The 20,679-nt window shown below is 59.1% G+C and overlaps 1 protein-coding gene across 1 annotated transcript in view; it reads left to right on the top strand.

Annotated features, from left to right (window-relative positions):
* LOC129087769 (contactin-4-like) overlaps positions 1-20,679 on the top strand; it is a 268,769-nt gene that overhangs the window by 70,428 nt on the left and 177,662 nt on the right. Inside the window, exon 2 of the mRNA XM_054594798.1 lies at positions 14,544-14,670. Coding sequence (XP_054450773.1) covers positions 14,544-14,670 — 127 coding nt within the window. The remainder of the gene's footprint in view (positions 1-14,543; positions 14,671-20,679) is intronic.

Raw genomic sequence — 20,679 nt, 5'->3', positions numbered from 1 at the left:
GCCCGCGGGCTGGGGCTTCCTTGCGGGGTCCCCGCCGAGCCGAGCGGGACCAGCGGCTCCAGGACGTGTCCGCTGTCCGGGCGGCCGCGCTCTCGGTTTAACCCCGATCACCAGCTGACCCCAGAGGCGGCCGCAGGGGAGCTTGCGCCTCCGCGTAGGAACTGCGGGCGGCCCCCGCCAGCCCACGGCACCCCCGGCTCTGTTTTTTAATACAGCGATTCAGTTTAACATTCCAAACACATAGTCATTTAAATTTACCTCAACGGCACCTCTTCGCTTCGCACCCCGGAGGTTCCTGCAGGGAGGTAAACTCCCCCGCGCTCATCACTTGCCAGCATGTAGCTCACCGGTTTGCCGTGCGCTCACGGCGTCTTGCCGCTGCCACCGCGGCTCCGTCGCGTGTTATGCAGACAGAGGTCGCTGAGGCCTGATTGTCAGTTTAGAAGGACCTTTCAAGGGTAGCGCCCGCCTAGCGCCTGGGAACCGGAACGTCACTGGGGTTGCCGCTGCCCCGGCGGGCGGGCCGGCTCGCTGCTCCTGCGCTGCGTGTGCAGACGGCGGGGTCCGAGCCGCATGTCTGCCGTCCCTCCGGGGGTCTGGGCGTGGGCTCCGTGCCAGTCACAGGCTGCCCAGGTGACCGGTCCCGGTGGGAAGCCAGGGGCTGAATCTCTAGAGACGTCCCTGCTGGACGGCCTCTCAGGGGGATTTTCACATGCGCGGCCGTGGCGTGAGTCCGCCGGGAGAGGACTGGGAAGCCGGCCCTGGCGTCTGCGGCCCGTGCCGCGGCCTGCGCCTCCCCCCGGCCGAGTCCGCTCTGGATCCTTTCCTGCTGTGACATCGGGCGCTGCACCCACGAGCACTGATGTGCTGGACCAGTGCAAGGCCCCCCGGCACGTCCCGGAGCCCGCGCGGCTGTGGAGACCCCTGAGGTGGGCTAGACGCGGGAGCTCCGCCGCCCGAAGGTCCCCCCAGCAATGCCCAGGTGCCCCCCTTTCTCCACATCCTGGCCGGCTTATTACTCTCTGTTTCTTATGTAGTCTGCCTAGTGGGTGTGAAGTGGCATCTCAGTGACTTGTATTTCCCCAGCGTCTAACGCTGTTGAGCATCTTTTCATGTGCTTCGCTGCCCTTGGCATATCTGTTGTTTGTTGTTAGGTTTTGTTCCTTTTCTTTTTTTTAGAAGAATCTATTCAAAGCCTTTGCTTGTTTTTTTTAATTGGGTTCTCTTATCACTGTTCAGTTTATAAGAGTTCTGTACATATTCTCAGACTATGGTCAGGTATGATTTGCAAATATTGGCTCTCATTTCGTAGCCTATACATTTTAAGTACTTCATAGGGGTTGGTTGTAATTATGTTTTTTTAATCATCATAACTTCCCATCTTAACTAGCCTTTTTCCAGTTCACCAAAACAGTCTCACTGATGTTACCTGCATAGGCATTATTTTCAAAGTTATTTTCCCCGACCCTGTAACTCTTGCTACGTGGGGAGCCCACTGAATTCCCTTTAGTGGCCAAGGCTTTTTACACATGTCAGTAATTACCCGTGAAAATGATATAAGTATCTCTGTCGCAGGCTGGAAATGTTGCCTGAAGTAGACGCCTACCAACCCTCACCTGCCAGCCCCCGCCTCCCCTTTGAGAAAAGAGGACCGATTGCTCAAATCCGACCTCAGGGTACCTGCTCTGTCAAGAGCCCAGGGGTTCAGTGGCGGATGGTTCCTTCCCGTTTGAGGGCAGCCGCTACCCAGGCAGAAGTCGCTGTCTCCCCGGACCATTTTATAGCGACTGCCTTCTGCCACTGCAGCCTGTCGTCCCGCTGACTTGCGGAGAGCACCGAACAGTAGGGGTAGTTGTGCTGTTTGAAGTGTGCTTTCTTTTTTTAAAATATTTTTAAAACTTTTTTTAAAAAATGTATTTATTTTTAGAGAAGGAAAGGGAAGGAGAAAGGGAGGGAAACATCAATGTGTGGTTGCCTTTCGTGCGCCCCCTGCTGGAGACCTGGCCTGCAATCCAGGCCTGTGCCCTGACTGGGAATCGAACCTGAGACCCTTTAGTTCACAGGCTGGGCCTCAATCCACTGAGCCAGCCATACCAACCAGGGAAAACTATGTTTTTGTAATTACTTTGCTACTGCAATAAACATATCCTCCCTAATTATTCATTTTTCCTTGTCATTTTAGCAGTTTTACTTTCCGTTTTGCGACTTCTCAAGCCCCTGAAATACCTTGAAGAGCCTTAGCTAGAGTTACTCTATATAGAGTTGTTCTGAAGTTTCTAATATGAGCCAAGCAGTTTTACTTTGTTTCTGAAGTCAATGTAGACGCACATACGTGTATTTAGAAAATGATAGGCTCACACTGGGTCAGGAACTTTGACCCCGGAATCCACAGTCACCTCCGGGAAGTCTGTGGATTCCCTCTCGTGGCTATCGGTCGCTCTCCGCCTTCTTGCTTGGGGGTTCTCTGACTCAAAAAGTGATTTAAAACAAACCAACAAACTGCTGAATAGACTAGGTACTGTCTCAGGCCTGGCCAGATCAAGGTTTGGTGGTTCTTCCTGCAATTCACCTGGGCACAAACTGGGCAGAGAAAGATGCGCCATGAGGGGAGGAGGGGCCTTGTCTGTCCGTAGTCCTGTGCCGTCAGCACGTGGGACCGAGAATGTGCTCCGAAGCCATTCCTTGAACGAATGAGTGAATGAATGAGTGAGAGAGAATCCCTCTGCAGAGGAATGCAATGTTTCTAACATCAGAAACAGGGTTCATAAAGCTAAGACTCTATTTTAAAATAGAATGAAAAGTAAATTCTCCTACTAATTTCAAAAACTGACTTGTTTATTGTTTGGATTGTTTAGATTAACTTGACCGGGGAAGCGTTGGACAGTAATATTAGATGAGTCTCAAGTGCACGCACCCGGAAGGCATCATCCGGATGCTGCGTTGCGTGCCCGCCACTCAGAGTCAAGCCTCCGTCCCTCACCATAAATTGGACCCCTTTGCCCTTCCCCCGTTTTGGTCCGGCAACCACCATGCTGCTGACTGGGTCTGTGAGCTTCCGCGGGTTGGCTGGCTGTGTGCGTTCACTGGTTTTCAGTTTTGTATCGCACCCCCAAGTGAAATGGTTCTTGACATTTTCTGTCTGACTTGTTTCACTTAGTATCACAGTCTCAAGCTCCATCCTCGTTGTCACAAGTGGTCGTATTTCCTCTCTTCTTGCAGGCGAGTAGTATTCCGTTGAATATATGCACAGAAAAAGGTGCTTTTCCTGATAGCATAAACCTCAGCTAGTTCTCCAAAAGACCTCGCGGAAGCACCGAGTTCCGCTGTGAACAGCACTTGGCAAGCAGCAGGGGCATCTCACCGCACACCCCGGCTGCGCCGCGCACCGGCTCATGCAGGCTGGCAAGTGGTCCCCTCCTTCCTTAGCTCGTCCTTGAAGGATGCACCGGATTCCAGCAGAGTGGCGGGGAGAATGGGGCGGGCTGGGGAGCAGAGGCCACGCGGGCTGCGGCTCTGTCTTCCCAGAGCTCACGGGCGCTGGTCAAGGAGATGGGGCCTCACCGCCGCCCGGCAGGGCCGTGCCCAGTGCATAGCGTGTTTGGGGGCCAGAAGGAAAGGCCATCTCGTTGGAGGGGGCATCTGATCCCTGCCGAAAATAGAGATCTCTCCTGGGTTTGTTCCACCTTGCGCTCTGCTTTTTCTGATGTTATTGAGGTAGAAACACCATGATATCAAAAGACAGAAGCCGGTCAAAGGCATTGCTGTGCCCTTTGTTCCATCTCAAATGCAGGCGATACCATGTCCTCCGCAGCCCCGGCTGAAGCCCCGGCTGAAGGTGACCTTTGATTTGGACGGGAGGCCGGGCCTGAGTGTGGGCCTCACTCCCCGGCGGCCGGGGGAAGATGAAAGGTGGGCCGTGAGCAGCGTGCACGGGGGTTCTCAGGGCCGGGCAGGCCGCAGGCTTAGGGGGCAGGAGGTCAGGAGAGGGAAGCGGGCTGGCCCACCGTGTTGCTTTCCTTGAGGCAAAACGTTGGTGGCTGTGGCTGCTTACGTTCAGGCAATGTCGGCTGCACCTGGACCGCCGAGGGGCAGCTGTGTCTGCCCACCCAGCAGAGAAGGACGACAGAGCAGGGAGGCTTCGCCCTGAGTCAGAGACCCCAGCGCGGGACCTGGGGACGTTATGCTCGTCCTTCTTGTGCAGGGTGCCAGGTGGTGTTCTCCGCCGGGACAGGCATTCCGGCAGCCCTGAGAGGTCGGCGCCAACACAGGCTCCATTGCCCAAGTGAGAGCACAGGGAGACGCCGAGCGGAAGCCGCTTGCTCGGGGCCCCCGAGCGGGAGGGCGGAGGGGGGACCCCGGAGGCTGTGGTCCGGTTCCTGCGCGCGTTTCATCCCGGCGCTGTAAATGCCTCCCGGCGCTCGGCGCGTTCTCCCTGAGGCATCGGGCAGGAACCACGCGCCCGGCCTCCGTCCGCCCCGTGAGAGAGGGCGGGGAGAGGCCTCGCCGCGGGGCTGGGGCACGTCGTCCTGTGACGCGAGGACACAGCGCTGACGCCCGCCTGCGCCCCTGCGGAGCGGGCTGAGGACTCCCCGTGAGTCCGCCCTGGGAGGCACTCTGGGTGCTGCTGCTCCCTCTGTGGCCACCAGGGGGCGCGCCCCGCTCACTGGGCTCCAGGCACGGGCTGCCCCGGGAGGGGGGATGGGGGAGGAGAGACCCCTCCCATACACCCACCGGGTTTGTCCCCTGACCTCTCGGATCCACCAGCGCCTTCTCCTCAGGGGCGTCTGAGATCACAGCGCCCCCCCCCCCGCGACTTCCTCTGCCCTTTCTTTCACTTCATAGCCCAACCACCTGGCCACACACTACGCAGCTGGCCGGCCCGCCTCCCCCGCCGGGAACGTGCGCCCTCCGAGGGCAGGTGCCTGGCCCCAGCGCGTCTGTCCGGCCCGCAGCGTGCTGGCTGTGGCCGGGCACATCGCGGGGCTCCGCGGATACGCGCCGGATGAAGGAGCGGTGTTCACCCCGCGGGTGAACGCTTTGGCGGTGACTTCCTGCCCTGTCGGGATCTGGGGGACGCAGGCCGGTGTCCCCGTCGTAAAGGCGGGGAAGCGCGCGGCCACACCCTGCGCCCCGGTCGCAGGCGCGTGGGAAGGGGCCCAGCAGCGCTTGCGAGGGGGTCGGAGAGGGCAGCCCAGCTCCCGCCGAGGGCCAGCGCCTCAGTGGACGTGCCTCGAACCTGGCCCGGCTTGCCTTGGGAAGCCGGCACAGCGTCTCCCCGCCTTTTACGAGCCGGTGAATCCCAGTCAGCGCCTGTGGGCAGCCCGGTGTCCCTTCGCAGAAGGAGCTCGTGCTGTGTGTTCGCCCAGTCGCTGCGCTCGCCACTTTACCTCGTCACAGGAGGAGAGCGAAAAGGCACGGAGCCCAGGACAGTCGCCGGCCGTTGGGGAGGGAGCGAGTCCTCTTCTGTGGGACGCTTTGTACGGAGAAAACTCAGGGGCCATGCATTCTTTCGGTACGTCAGTGTGCTGGTGACGCCAAGAAGGAGCAGCTCTGTCGTGTGACAGGACCGATCACAGGTAGAGCACACGACCAACGCACGCACCCGCCCGCGTCTCGGGAGAGGGGAGACTTCCATCTACTTCCTGCTGAGCAGACCCGGGAGCCAAACGTGGACGGCACGGACGGTCCCCCTTCCGAGTGCCGAGACGATGGCGCTTCTCCTGCGTGTCCCTGGGTGGCAGCGGGCCAGCCCCGCTCTTGTGCAAACTGGGGAGTGGAGGGAAACGGCGGCACCAGGAGAAACATTCCGCTGGTGACGAGAGACTCAGCAAAGTGGCCGGAGCCCCGCCCCGCGCCCGTGTGGCTCTGGGTCAGCGAGCCCCCGACCTCTGAAAACCTGTGTTTCCTCTCCCCAAAAACAGGGTTGGATTGAAATCAGAAGCCACTCACATTGATGACCTCAGTCACCACATCGGACTCTCCTGTGTCATTTGCTGGTGACACTTGGGGGAGGGGGGGCAGTGGCCACCAGGTGCGCGGCTGCGATCCCGGGAGGGACCAGCCTCCAGCCACCGTCCCGCAGCCGGGGGGCAGGCTGGCTTGTCTCCGGCCGGCCTTCCTCCCCTCTGAGGGGGCCGAGCCAGGGCCGGGGCGCAGTGCGTCCTGCGGTCAGTGGGGCGGGGCCCCGCGTGTCCCTTCCTGCCGCAGAGCCCCCCGTACTGTGCTTTCCGTGAGGCGCGGCGGTCGTTGTCCTCGCTCTCCGTGCCTCGGAGCAGGAGACACCGAGGTTGTCTTCTGAGGGGGGCGAGCCAGGGGCTGATGCGTGGTTCCCCCGCGCCGTCTGCCCGGCCGAGCGCGCGCCTGCCCACGCCGAGGGGCTGGCGTCGCGTGTGCTGCTCTGTCTGGCGGGGCTCGGGCCGCAGAGGGAGGGGCACGCAGAGCAGAGGGCCGGGCCGGGTGTCCGCGCCGACCTCCGATGCCGGCGCCCGCGTCCCGCCAGGAGACTGGTCCCTGGAGCCCTGGGCCTGCCGGACGTCCTCTCAGTTTCCATCGCCCCCAACTTCAGGGGGACCCACGCCCACCAAGCGCGTGCCCCAGAAAGGGGCAAACGCGGGCCCGGGCCCGCGGCTCCTGCCCGCAGAAATATGTCGCCCATGTCCTGTGGAGCCCTTCACGCTCCCTGCCCTGTACGTGGCACCGCGACGCCCCTGCCCCCAGGTCACCCCCGGTCGGCAGGCTGGTGTGTTTAAGCACAGGCGGCACAGCCACCTCACTCCAGAGAGACGGCGCAGAGGCTCATGGGCGTGACTGAGGGGCCACAGCCCACACGACAGGAAGGGGCCACCTGGCAGGGTCCCGTGTCCGGGCAATTGGATGCCAGGAAAGGCGGGGGCCCGAGGGGAGCCCAGCGCAGGTGCCGGCAGCAGCGGTCCCTCCCAGAAGGGCTTCAAGCAGACGGCTTCAGAGGAAGTGAGACTCACTGGGTTCACTGGGAGGGCGGGCGCGGCGTCCCCCCAGCCACCCAGCAGCTGGGCCGTCCAGGGTCACAGCCTCCGTCGCTCCGCGGCAAGCAAGCCTCCGGAGACCGGGCAGGCCCGTGGAGTCACTAGCGCCTCCTGTCGCTCAGAAGAGTGTACCCTCGCTAGCGTGGAGCTGGGGACGCGGCCGGGCCGGGACGGAGAGGCAGGCCCAGCCTGGGAGCGAGCAGCCGCCGCCGCCCTTCCCTCAGCGAACAGTTCCAGCAGCCCCCCACCCCGTCTTTCTGCAGCGGGGGCTCCTGCCCGGGGACCACCTGTGGCTGAGGAACCCAGGGTGCACATTTGGATGCGTGGGTCTGGCCCCCCTCCGCATCGAATCAGAATTTGGGGCAAAGGAGACGCAGCTCGGTACTCATTTTTAACTGACTCCCAGCAGCATCTCTTTGCATACCGAGGGTGCACAGGAGCCATTAAAGGCATCGCTGCCATTGGAGATTAATGATCGTCTCACAAGGCCATTAGCGTGGAGGAATTCGGCTGGAAGCTGCGTGTCTGGAACGGATGAGCAGGCAGTCCTGCCCATTTCCTCCAACAGGAAAGGGTGTCCCGTGACAGGGAAGGGCACAGAGACCACGTCGTGATGGGGCTTGTCACGTGCGTCAAGAAATCTGCTCACGGGGGCCGACTCCCAGGGAACAGGGGGCCCTGGGAGCGTCCAGGTCGAGGGGGAGACCCGGAGGTGGCAACAAGGTCCCGGGAGGGGTCCTCTCCTGCCTCATTGCCGGGGACCCGCACACGCGCACTTATGCCCGAGTTCCCTCAAGACTCGTCCCGAGGGGGATGGGGACAGAGACCTGGGATGCGAGGGCCACCGAATGAAGTCACTGGTTTGCGCTTTCCCGTGGGCCCGGTTCCGAGGGGTGTCCCTGAGCTGCAGCTGATAGAGAGGCTGACGTTCGCTATATAGAGGCCACCGTTTGCTCACGGGCACAGGCACGGGCACCGGGACAGCCTATGGGGACAGCCAGCCCTGGTCCCAAAGCTCGACGAGGCCCTCGAAGCTCGGCCAGCCGCCTCCCGTTGGCTTCCTTTGAGGCCCGTCCTCCTTGGCCGGATCTCTTTGAGGGCCTTCGGAAAGCCCGGCACCGCCACCAGCAGCCCGGGCCAGAGCCGGGCTTTCTGCCCAGCTGCGGCTGCGGCCCCGGCTGGGAGTCGGAGCAGCCAGACCCGCGTCCTGTACTTACAGATGGTTTAGCCCGGACGTGGGCCGCCGGGGCCCGGGCCGCACTCACCTGCCCCTCCTGGCGTGCACAGAGGGTTTTAGTCCGCCCAGACCATGAAGGGGAGAGAGCGGGAGCTGGTTCACCCCAGACAGGGTGGGGCCTTCTTACCTTAACAAAGAGCGACGGGTCCTGAGCCGACGAAGCCATGCCGGCAGGGACGCAGCCGTGAGCGGGCGGCGGCCGGCCCGGCCAGCTCACCCGGGCTTCTTCGGCCGGAACCGCCAGGGGCGCGTGCGCGTTCCTCTGCTCCCATTTGTGCTCATCGGTCAGCAGCGGCGTCTGTGCGTGTAAGTTCGCTGGGGAGCGAGAGCGGCGCCCAGGGGTGATCTAGGGCAGCAAACTCGGCTGCGTGGCAGCGGCAAAGCGGATACGTGTGTGATGACGCGTTTGCCAAACCCACCCAATCATACAGCGCCAAGAGGGGCCCCGGTGTGAGCGGTGGGCCCGACTTAACGCCAACGCCCCCCTGGCTTACTGACCGCAGCGCGCACGCTGCCCCAGCAGCGCCAGGTGTTGGCGAAGGGCACACTGCGAGCGGGGCCCTTTCCGTGTGTTCTGCTTTGCTTCCCGTTAACCTAAAACATCTCTAAAAATAAGAGTCTATCGGTTAAAGCGACAACGTCAGCTGTGCTTATCTGGCGATCGGTCCCCCTAGGATGAACAGCCCTCAAGGGCAGGCAGGCGTCTGCTTTGCACACCGGTACCCTGGCATTCACACGTCGACTCTGCGAAGGCCCACAGACTCCCATACGAAGCCATTTGGGTCAGAAATGTTCGAGCATTAAGGATTTTTCAGGTTTTAGAAAAGAAATAAGACCCACGCAGCATGCCCGGTATTATATAACATCCCCGCCGAATCTGGGTCAGCGCTCCACAATCCAACACATTTATAACCCTGCAGGAAGGGAAAAAAACACACCATGAATATTCACGCGAAGGCTATATATAGCCCCACATCGGTTCAGGTCAGCTCTGGCCGCCACGTGAGTTACAAAGCATCTGCGTTTGTTGAGAATTCATTTTTCTTTGCATAACTGGGGCTGGACGTCACAGCCACCCAATTACTCATTTTCCAAGGAGTAAGGCCCGCGCTGCCCCTGCAATTGCCAGGGTTGGAGGTGAGGGTCCCAGTGGCCTGTGGAGACATCCCCGGCCGTCCCCGCCCACTCCGCCCAACCGCTCACACACGCTGCACAACGCTCCCTGGAGCCAAGATGTCTCCTGTCCCTCGCGCCGCGCCTCCCCACGGTCTGGGCTCTGCCTGCACATCGCTCAGCTCTGCGTCCTGCGACACAGCCTGTGATGGCGGCAGCGTTGCTTCGTCCACAAGAGAACAAAGACCGAGAAGGCAGAGGGTTCACTACTTGTGTGGACTCCTGTTCGCAGACAGAAAGGGAGACCGGCTGCCCGCAGGCCTGTTGCTTGCATAATACGCTCACCTGAGGGTTAAAAAGAAGGGAGGCAGAAGCGAGCCCGGGGAAGGAAACTCTTATTCTGGAGGCAGCATGTCTGTCTCCTCTAATTTTCGTTTTGCTTCAGCTCCGTTCAAGTGAACAACCAAACAGAACCAAATGGAATTCAATAGAACTGTGGTGCGCTGGCGGGTTTCACACGCGGGCGCTTGCGCGGGGCCTCTGGACGCCCCTGCCCTTTGTTTCATGGAGTCCAGCGCCACTAAATCGTTTTTGCAGCGACAGACTGACGGCTGTCAGGACATTGTTTCCACCACCATCATCCAATTTTCAAGGAATCCCCACGCTGAGGAGAATCCGTGCTGCAGCGCCGCTTGCTTCTCGATTTCCGTAGGTTATTGCCCATACCTTCTGAGAGGCGTGCGGAGCCACGGAGAGGCTGCTGACCCTGCAGTTTTTAGCCAAAACGCGTTTCCAGGGTCATTAGGAAGGCGGGGGAGAAGGCCCACAGCCAGCTGGACGCCGCGGGCCCTCTGTGTCCTCCTCGGAGCGTCTCAGGGGCAGGACGGGCGATGTCCGCGCGTGGGCCTGCCCCAGGGACATGCGCGTGAGGGGAGGGAGCAGGCGTGGGCCAGACCCTGGGAGCTGAGGGGAGGACGGCCCCTCCCACGTCCCGGCGCGCGGCCCGCTCTGCACCCAGTGGGGCAGCACGTTTGCATGGGTCGCACACACCCACGCACACGCGCACATGCACACACACGACAGAGCACGTTCTCTCTGGATTGGTCAAGGGCTCTACGGACGCAGAGTAAGACATACAGGGTGCGCGGCAGAGCCCCTTCGGCTAGTGTGAGGGCCCCGCTGGGCCCGCAGAGGCAGCGGCCTCCCTGTCCTCCACGTGTGACCTGGGTGTGACTCACACGCCCCGGCCCAGGTCCCTCAGTGCAGGCCCTCCCTGCTGCTTCCGCAAGCGAGTCTGCTCAGGCGCCATTCCGGGAGAGTCCCCGTGCCTCCCGCCGAGCGCGCAGGGACGCGGGCCTGTGGCAGAGGTAGCCCGGTGACCGATGGGCAGGCCGCCGCCAGGGCGGGGAGCAGCCAGGGGCCGGGGTGCCCGGGACCTGCACGGAACCCCCTGCAGGGCTCAGGCCAGTGGTCTGCACGTGGGCCGGGGCGCCTGGCTGCCGCCCCTTCTCCTTAACCATCAGCCTGGAGAACCCCGGAAGGGCGGGAACTCCGTGCCCACAGGTCCCCAAGACCCCTGTCCACAGCCTGAGCCCGGTCCCCTCGCTGCCCGGGGCGGTGGAGACCGGGGGGCTTCTTCCGCTGCGGGAGCCCACGAGCCCTGCACAGACGTCAGCCCCGCGTCCTGTCGCTCACCCGTACGAGGCCGGGGACGGGGCCGGGGCCGCGGCCGGGGCCGCGGCTGCGGCAGGAACGTGGGTGCATCTGGCGAAGAAACGCTGTCCCTGCGGCCCTGGACCGGACGCGGGGCCTCTTCTAGGGCACAGGGGGCCCTGTCCGCGCCGCCTGGCCCTGGGGCTCACCTGCGCATGTCCCCGGTGCGGGAGTGCTCGGTCCTCCCCTTACAGACCCCCCACGCCCAGCCACGTCCTCTGTGCGGGCCAGCGTTCCGGCTCCGGCTGGCCTCCCGTGGTCCGTCTAAGCGTGCCTGCGTTTTCCTCTTGGTGGCACGCGGCGTCGCTGATTAGACTCTGCCCGCAGCGAGCCCAGGCGTGGGTCTGACGCCCGGGGCGGACGCTCTGCTCTGAGCGAACGGAGAGCTGGGGACGGGGGTGCAGGCAAGCGGACCTGGGGCTCAGTGCGCAGAGCCATCACCCCGAGAGCCGGGCGGAAAGGCAGGGGCGCAGGCCAGCGTGGTTTGGTGCCGCCCGTCTGGGCTGGGGTTTAAAGAAACAGCGTGACGTGATTGCGGAGCGGTGGCCTGTGAGACATCCTGCCGGAGAGCGTTCTTGTCCCCTGTCATTTGCTGAGGCACCTGCCTAGGCCGACATCACAGCCGGTCATCCCATTACCCCGAATGCACTGAGACAAAGGAAAGGGGGGACTTGATCGTCCGGGCTTTGGAGGTGGTGCACGCAGAGTCTCCCCCACGCCCTCGGACGGAGCGCGCCGAGGGTCACCCCTCTCCCGCCTTCCCGCAGCATCTGCAGTGTCGGGGAGAGAAAGATGCCCTTCAACTCTTTTCTCAGAAATAGGGGTGACCCTGGTACAAAGGCTCTAAAGTCAGGGTGTCTGTTTTCTGCAGCTGGGCAGCTGAACTTTCCGTAGCCCCGCTCCCATCTGGGTGGCAGGCGGGGGCGCTCAGGCTTGCCGGGCCACAGTGGCCTCGGTGGGAAGCGCCATGCTGTTCTCTGGGCGCCGATGTTCATTTCCAGGCGGGGAGCGGGTTCACCGAGAGCAAATCCAAGTTCTAGATGGAATGCGTGATTTATAGCAGATGCAAAGCATCGTTATTATCAATTCTTGTTACAAAATACACAGAAAAAATACCCTTTTTGTTATTTAAATATGGCATGGATACATTGAGAAATAGTACAGATGTTAGGCCAGAGCAGCTCAGCTGCGTTCTGGATAATCGTTATGTTTTATTCTTATTTGGGATTACTCGTAATAGGCTGTTTATTTCTGTGTGAAATTCAAATCAGGGAACACCAGTGAATCGAGATGATTGATATATGTCCACACACATAATTTTGGAATTGGAGCAACAATACAGATATTCCTCTCTTAGAGAACAACCCCCAAACTTACTGCCGTGTATTGATCTTGCTGAGTAGCCCTTGTTACTCAACTAGTGAGGCTAGAACCTCACCTAATTCTTCAGTTAAACTGCATTAACCCTTGACCCACGATCTAAATTTGTTTTAAAAATATCTGTGTGATCATTGAAAATCTGACACGTAACTCTCCGGGTTTTGAAATACCTGGCCTCAAAGCATGAGTGTTAACAAAAAAAAAAAAAAAAAAGTATACGTTTGTGAACTTTTATCCCATGCCCTGATTTTGAGTTCTTCAGTGACCCCCATTCTCTTTGTCTTAGTCCCTCTTTCCCGTGAGCGTCACCCATGGCGGCAGAGGGGCATGCAGAGCCCGTGGCATCTCTGAGCGCAAATATCACGCACACATGCGTGTGTAGGGACACACTCACTGCCCCTTCCCGTGCTTCCCTGGTGTGGCACCGCCGTGAATCTTGCCGTTTTAGAAGTGAGGCCATCAGGGCAGGAAGACAAGGTGACCGCCGTGGGTCACGGAGGCCATGGGTGACCCCGGGCACCGACCCTTGGTTCCTGGCCGTTCGGAGCCCGCGCCCTTGTTCCCGCAGCCGGGCCGCGGCACCCCCGCTCCTCTGTGATGAAACAGAGCTCTATATGGTTGTCTCGGCTCCTTATTTTGTCTTCTGTCCCAGCCTCAACGTGAGGATTTGTTTTAAAGCCTGGGTTAACAGCCTGGAAGGACACCGCCCCAGGGCACCCCACTGAGACCCCAGTATGGCTTCCTTCTCTTTCCTCCGCCCGGTCCCCCTAGAAGAGTCCAGTCGCATCCTATCACCTGTCGACCGCAGGCTGGCAGGAGGGTCTCCGGTGCAGCCGCTGCGATGCGCACCCTTCACAATGGTCCCGTTGGAGAGGAAGAAGAATCGTTGGCTCCAGGGCGATGTTCAGTATTACTTTACCTCATGGCCACCGGCTCTGCGGTCTCACATGTCACGGGGAAATGCCCAAGCCCACGACGGAGCAGACTAACAATGAAGGAAGGGTGCTCCAGGAGCACAGATTCTGTTCCCTGCCTTCCAGGGACAAGCCGCTGGCTCAGCGGCACAAGGCGGAGATGCCCAGGACCACGCATCCAGCCGCCGGCTCGTGCATGCGCCTCTCCGCACGCGCGGTTTCTGTTCCCAAGCTCAGCATACCCCTGCGGGGCGCCGAGGCGTTAGGGGCTCCAGACAGGTGCCCAGGCAGCCACGCTCCCAGGGAGCTTGGAGTCCAAAGGAGGAGAAAGGAGCACGCCTGCGTTTTAGCTTGGAAAAAGGTAAGTGCCCACAGGGGCATGCAGTTTAAGAACCATGTGACTGGAGGAAGACGGTGAAGGTCTAGAAGAGCCTTCTTGGGGAGAAAAGGAACTTGCGCCTGATTGTGAAGCATGAAAATCCCTCCCGGGGCTGAGGTGGGGAGACGCGTTCCGGCCAGACCCGCGTACCACCCGCTGCTTCCCGTGCGGCCGGGGATTGTCCTCATCTCTGGTGAGTCCCTGACCACATATGCCCCCCGCGGCCAGTGTCTCCTACTGAGAGAAGGCGTTTAGGACCTTGCGTTCCACAGCAGAGCATCGCTGGCCCGGCAAGCGGCTGCGTGGGCGTTCCCGAGTGTGTCTGCTGAGTCACACGGTTCCCATGGCGTGATGCCAGCATCCCCCCGTGTGGGCTCATGACAGGCTGCAAAACACGCACAAACTGGTCGTGCACCGCAGATAATTCAAGACTCACAGCTCTGTGCTGTTCTTTATTTACCTTCGTAGCCAACTTTAAGAAAGGTTCGTACATATTCTACCCGTACCGAGCTGTTTCTTGTTGCTTAATGTACTTACGAAATCGCCATGGCTTGCTTCCTGCGTCTGGACACCGTTGCTCGGAATAAGTTCTCGCTGTGATGCGGGAGAGTCGGGGTCGCCCTGGGGGCCCACGGAAGCCCACCCGCCGCCGGTCTTCTGGGGGAAACCCTGTCCCCGGCTGCAGCTGAACCCCTTCCGTGCTGCCGTTCTCTGTCGGTGTATCGTTTGCATTTTTCTGTTGTTGTTTTCTTTCCTATTGGGACGATGTGCTTCCCTTGGCCCCTTTTCTCTTCTCGTTTCAGATGACTACACGCTGCACGGCCCGATTTTTGTTCAAGAACCAAGTGATGTGATGTTCCCTCTGGATTCCGAGGAGAAAAAAGTGAAGCTCAGTTGTCAAGTGAGAGGGAACCCCAAACCGCACATCCGGTGAGTTGGCGCATGAGCGCGGGTCTCCGCACGCATGGTTTCTGCTACCAAACTCAGCACACGCTCACGGGGCACTGATGGCAGAGGGGCTTCCAGACCGGCGCCCAGGCCATATCCCGAGACACGGGAGAGGCGTCTGTGCCCGTGACAGACGCCCACCTGCTGCGTCGGGTGGCACTGGGACGTAAATGGCCTGGTTGACCCTGTTGAGGAAAGCCTTACTGTTCCTCAGCAAGGTATTGCTTAAAAATCACCCTATGAAAATGCATCGATGAACTGGCAGGAAAGTGAAAAACAGCAGTCACAAAAGAAGTGGGTTTGGGACGCAGAGAAGGAAGCTGGGCCATGCAGAGCTGTCTGCACCTTGAGGAACTGCGTGAGCTTAACCTCGGATTGGGTGGCTTCCCAGGACAAACGGGTCACAGAGTCTCAGCTCAGCCAGGACAGGAGTCAACCGGAGGATCGTTCCCACCCCAGACTCGCTCCCAAGGGCTCCGCCCTCACCTGAACTGTAGCAAGGATGGCGCTGGCTTCCCTCCTGCAAGGGGCTGGCCAGCAAAAGCCCTTGCCTATTCCTCGCACTTGCCGCGTGCCAGGCGGCTTTAATAGCAGAGAAGCTGCACCTGAGAGGCGAGAGGCGACCTGCAAGATGCATCGGAAGAAGAAATCATCCACAGGCAGTGGGAAGGAGCAAAGAGATGCCAAAATGCGTGTGTGCGTGAGAGAGACGGAGAGGGAGGAGAGAAAACGCTCACACGTTCCTCGGCGTCCCACAAGGGAAGGGTCGGGGACAGGGAGCGGCGACAGATACAGGGAAGGCTCGGGATTTTCCTAAGCTGACGGAAGGTCCCAGGCTGCAAACTTAGGAGGCCCAGTGAGCTGAATCTCAAGCAATGCCAATAAAAATGAACCCTCATTTAGAACGATAGTAGCAAAACAGTAGACACCAACCTGAAGATGGGATCGTAGAAACAGCCGACGTCTTGGCCCAGGCAACCGTTGGAGAGGGGACAGTGAAAGCAGCAGCCGCCTGAGCAGCTGCAACACAAAAGCGAAGTAGCAAACACCATCCTCACTACGCGGAGAGAAACAAACTGTCAGATCTCTTGATGGCAGAGATGCTGTTGGAGAAAAAAAAATAAACGAGATTTTGAGCAGGCTCTGAAGGTGGACTCGAGCAGACCCTCCCTGAAGACCGTTCTTAAAAGCATACCGTGTAAGCAGAATAAAGATGGCCCCAGATACAGGAAAAAAATGAGGAGGAAAGCAAGTGGTTAAGGTTCGGACTCCCACATAAAATGTCATTGCACTAAACAATAAAAATAATAAGGCAGTGCTATATTGCAAAGCCATAAAAAAATCAAAAGTCACGGATGTAATAGAAATAAATTGGAAAGAGATACACTGCACAATGAAGTATCCATATGGTTTAAAAAAAATAAAGTTGGACCCCTACCTCACGGCATATACCAGTGACTAGAGACCTACATGAGAAATGACAATACTTTCAAAAGAAAACAGACATACATATTTATGACTTTGAAGGGAAGAAAAGATTTCTCAAATATGACAGAATATATTTAACTTCATTAATATTAAGAACTTGTTTGACAGAATTTACTGAGATGAATAAAATTACACGCTTCCAACTGGGAGAAGATTTATTTAATACTATCACTGGCAAAGGATAAATATCCAAAGAGTTTAAAGAATTCCCACAAATCTAAAGAAAAACAAGTAACCCAATAGAACATTACCAAAAGACTTCATTAGGCACTTCTAAGAAAAGGAATATCAAATATCCATTAAATGTACAAAAAGATTATCAGTGTCATTGGTGAGCAGGAATATACAAATAAGAGTAAAACGGCCCGCCTGTTCAAACCTACCAGGTTGACAGGCCAAAGCACTGCAAGGAAGCGATCGCATAAACGGGCCCCGGTGAGCTCAGGCCAGCTGGTCTGGCAGAAGTGAAGGAGCCGCCGCTGCTCCGCGGGGCATCTCAGGGACACGCTTTTGAGTATACAAAGCAAGTCTCAGAAGAACAGACTGTAACTGCATATTTACAAAGTTCAAAAGCAGTTCAGACGGAGCCTCAGGATACTAGGGCACGTGACAAAGTCGTCACAAAAACCAGGGGAATAAAAAGCCAAAATTCAGTCATAACAAACCACTGTGAGGGGGTGAACGGAGTCAAAATGGAAAGAGAAGACTTCAAAAGTAATGATATTCCTTTTCTTAGACACAGGTCTTTATTGTCTTGTGATTCTTTATCACTTACAGGCATCTTGTGAATCTTAGTTTGCTTCTATTTATCATTAAATTTAATGATAAAAGCCTCAAGCTAACAATCAATTTTTAACAGTGTAAAAACCAGAGAGTTATATAACATACGCCACGTTGAAGGGAGGAAGAGATCGGATTCACAGAAGCGGGATCTGAACTGAGATGCAGGCGGGCAAAGGGCAAAGGTCATCATCGCACACAAGCCAGAAGAGGGCGTGAGGGCACAGTGGCAGTTATTCCACAGCCTAATGTCTCTGCCCCCCATTTATTCATCAAACATGCCATCATCCATCAGACCACCCTGTGTTTTCGAGCTGTGGGTCCCAGGATGGGCGTCGCGGACTCAGCAGCGACCCGCGAACTGGGCACAGGTCAGAGCGCACCATCCGGGGAAGGGGTTCCCGCCACCGCGCTGAGCGGCGGCGACGTAGCAGGACCGCGCCAGGCTTGACGTGTTCCTGTATGTGCGGGGGACGGGGCAGGGGGCTGTAAGTGCACCCCAGAAAGGGGGGGCTCCCAACAGCTCCCTAAGGGACTGGCCCATCCGAGCGAACAGATAAATGGCCGTCCCGACCGGGACACGCTGGGTCAATGGTTTTGCTAGCGCAGCAGGCGTGCGCCCGCGCTGTCCTGGGCCGACGGAACGTGTAGTGACTTTTCCTCACAGGTTGACGTCCAGGCCAAATCGAACACTTTAAAACGCTTGACATTGTGAAAAATAAATGCGAGTGGCCGGCTCCCACAGGCGGGCGCTGCGCCGGGCGGCCCGGCCCCCGGGGCACAGCCAGGGGCGGGGTCGCGTGGGGCTACGGAGGGCCACGCACTTCGCAGCGGCACCCGCGAGCTGCTGCTTTGTTTCTCTCCGAGCCACGACCTGTAATCAGTGCCACGTTTGTAGCACCGGGTTGGGAGGTGTAGGGCCCGGCTCCAGTAGTTAAAGCCAGCAAGGGCACAGAAATAGGTTAGGTTTTTAAAGATTGCCGGAAGGAGCCCCCAAGAAAACTTCTGATCAGATGCGCCAGCAGCTGGTGGCAGCCCCACCTTGTCGTCCACTGCACCTTCGGCAGTTTCTCCGTCACGGAAAGTGCACGGGTCCCTGGGACTAACAGCTCCTCCCAGCCGGAGGACAGCAGGGGACCGGGCGGAGAATCGGTGCCTTCGGAGAGCGTGCTGCTGAACTCCTCAGCGCGCAGCTGGGCTTCCAGGTGAGGAGACGGCGGCAGGAGAGCCGCCAGGCGAGCGCCGCCCGGACGCCCCTCGGCGCGGAGCCCGCCTTTTCCATCTCCCTGCCCCTCGAGTTTGAAAAGATGGACCCGGACCTAGAAAACTGCAAGGAGTTTTGACGTGGGCCGGCTTCCCTTGTACGCACGTCCCCTGAGCACAGGGGACCTTACCTTTGTAGGCGCGCAGCCTCCCTTTCCAGACAGAAGCGGGGCTCCCGTGCCTGGTCGGAGCCACTCAGCTGAGGGGCCTGTCCTGAGCCGGGTCTGCAGAGAGCCGACTCCAAGCCAGGAAGGCCCTGCCTCCTTCCCCGTGGAGCCGAAAGAGTGAACAAGGAAGAGGGTTTTGCGACGACAAATGCCTCAGATGGCTTCCCAGCCAGGTCCAGGCTGGATCCCTCCAGAACGCCGCCCTGCCGGTGCCCGGCTGTGCACAGCCTCCATCTCCGGAGAGGATGGCCCCTTGACTCCCCAAGGCTCACCGATGTGTCCCGGCCCTTGGGAAAATCCTCTTTGTTCTAAACAGGCAACCCCTCTGCATTACCAGGACTTAAGAGAGTCCTCAGACATTGACAATAAATTGTGGGATTTGCAAGAGTGTCTCAGCGTGAAATGAAGGAAGGAGCTCGGTGCAACCCACGCCCAGGTGACCGCAGTGCGAAAGGACAGGCGCGGTGCTTTGTGACGGAAACCCAGCTGCCCTCGCGGGAGCGCTGTGCGTTCTGCACAATCCGCCCCCTCGCTCCCCGCATTGAAAGCAGGCAAGGAGGCGACGCCGGGGCTGCGCGCCCAGCATTTGGACGGAGCGGCGGGCGTGGACAGGGCTGCACGCGCTCCCCGCAGCCCCACGCCGCGCTGCGGCAGAGCCGGGCCGTGCCGCGCTCCTGGATCCTGCACTCGGCTTGCAGCTCACATTATTCTGCAATTTCCTCTTTGGGTTCTTAGATTTGTCATATTAAATTGCTCAACTATCATTTGAAGTGAGAGTTATGGCTGAGACGTGATCAGTTGACTCAAAAAAAGAAGGAAAAAAAAAAAAAGCGTTGCAGGCAGGCAGCAGCGCCCGAGACTCATGCGCACGCAGACCTGCTGCCGCCGAGCCCGGCGGTTCCCTTTTTACTGCTTATTGCTGCCTCGTCGCTGTCAGAACACAGGGAGAATTACTGTCAGGCCGAAAGACAGCGTCCACTTCCAACTCCCACCTGCTCACGCGCTCACGCGGAGAGCCGCGCCTCGGTCCCTGCGGCCGGCCCCGGCCCCTGCCCCACCCCTCGTGTTTCCAGCGTTTTCCATCTCAGACACACGGACGGGAACACACGCGCCCTGCGCTGCTGGGGCGGGCCCCAGGCTTCCCACGCTGTGCACGATCAAAGCATCACATGCAGCAAAGCAGTGAAGTATTCAGCCCAATTCCCAAGTGCTTATGGAGCCCGACACGCGCACCGGGGCTGGGGCGCCAGCGGGGACCCCGGGGGAACCTGCGCACGCAGTCGGCGGTGCAGGCAGGGCCCCTCCTGAAAGGGGGCTTCTGTGGGGAGAACAGGGGACGTCTGCCGACACACGACGAGGAATCCTGAGGGAGACTTTTCTGCAAGAGCCGCCCTCTAAGGTGACCTTGACGTGCATGAGGTCCCAGTGGAAGGGGTCTTTCTTTAAACCCCTGCCTTTGTTGACAGCAAACACGCAAAGGCTTGACACGGACTGGCCTGCGTGTTCTCACGCGCGTCCTCTGTTTGCACTGTGCGCTGCCGCCCAGGAGCCCAGAATGCATCGGAGCGCCCTCCCCGCCCCCCGCCCCGCTGCTTTCTGCCTTCTCACTGAGCTCTGCGCTTCTGCGTCCCGTTCTGGTCTCCCGGGGTGGCTGCTACGGTGAGGCGGGCGGTTGTCGGGAGCGCCAGCTGTGCCTCTCTCATTCCCTGGTGGAGAGTCCATGTAGGGTTTGGGAGGGAGGAGGGGAGAGAATAACATTGTTATTGAATTGTATCAGCTCAAAGGTCCTAAGTGTTCAAATGACTTACTGGTTACAGTAACCTCTCTTTGGAATGTTATTGGCTACAATAAAACGCGGTTTTGAGATTCCATTCATGAAAATCCGCCGTTTCAATGTGCGCGTCCCACCGAAGGTAATTCCTTGAGCCACATGCAGCGCTCAGAGGCACCGAGGAGCCGACCAACCAGAGGAGAACACACACCCTCGGCTTCTGGTCCCCGTGGCCGGGGCAGCAGCTTCCAGGACCGCTGGGTGCCCGTGGCCAAGGCCACCACGGTAGCCCCGGCGAAGGCCAGTGCGGTCCCCACGCTGGCTCTGCGGTCCCTGGGCTCCGCAGGCGGCCACTTCCGCCATAGCAAGGACCAACGGGAAGCAGCACAGCTGCGGGTTCGTCAGACGCTCCGCCGCCTCCCCATCATCACCTGTGGACGCCTGTCAACGAGTAGCCACCAGCCCGAGAGGGGCCTTTTCCTGAGGAGCCCGTATGGACAAAGGTGCCCAAGGTGCTACCGG

This window comes from Pteronotus mesoamericanus, unplaced genomic scaffold (genome assembly GCF_021234165.1).
Source record: "Pteronotus mesoamericanus isolate MK-2021 breed Mesoamerican mustached bat unplaced genomic scaffold, CSHL_Meso_final scaffold_533, whole genome shotgun sequence".
Lineage (NCBI taxonomy): Eukaryota > Metazoa > Chordata > Mammalia > Chiroptera > Mormoopidae > Pteronotus > Pteronotus mesoamericanus.
This window is presented reverse-complemented; position numbering and strand designations above follow the sequence as displayed.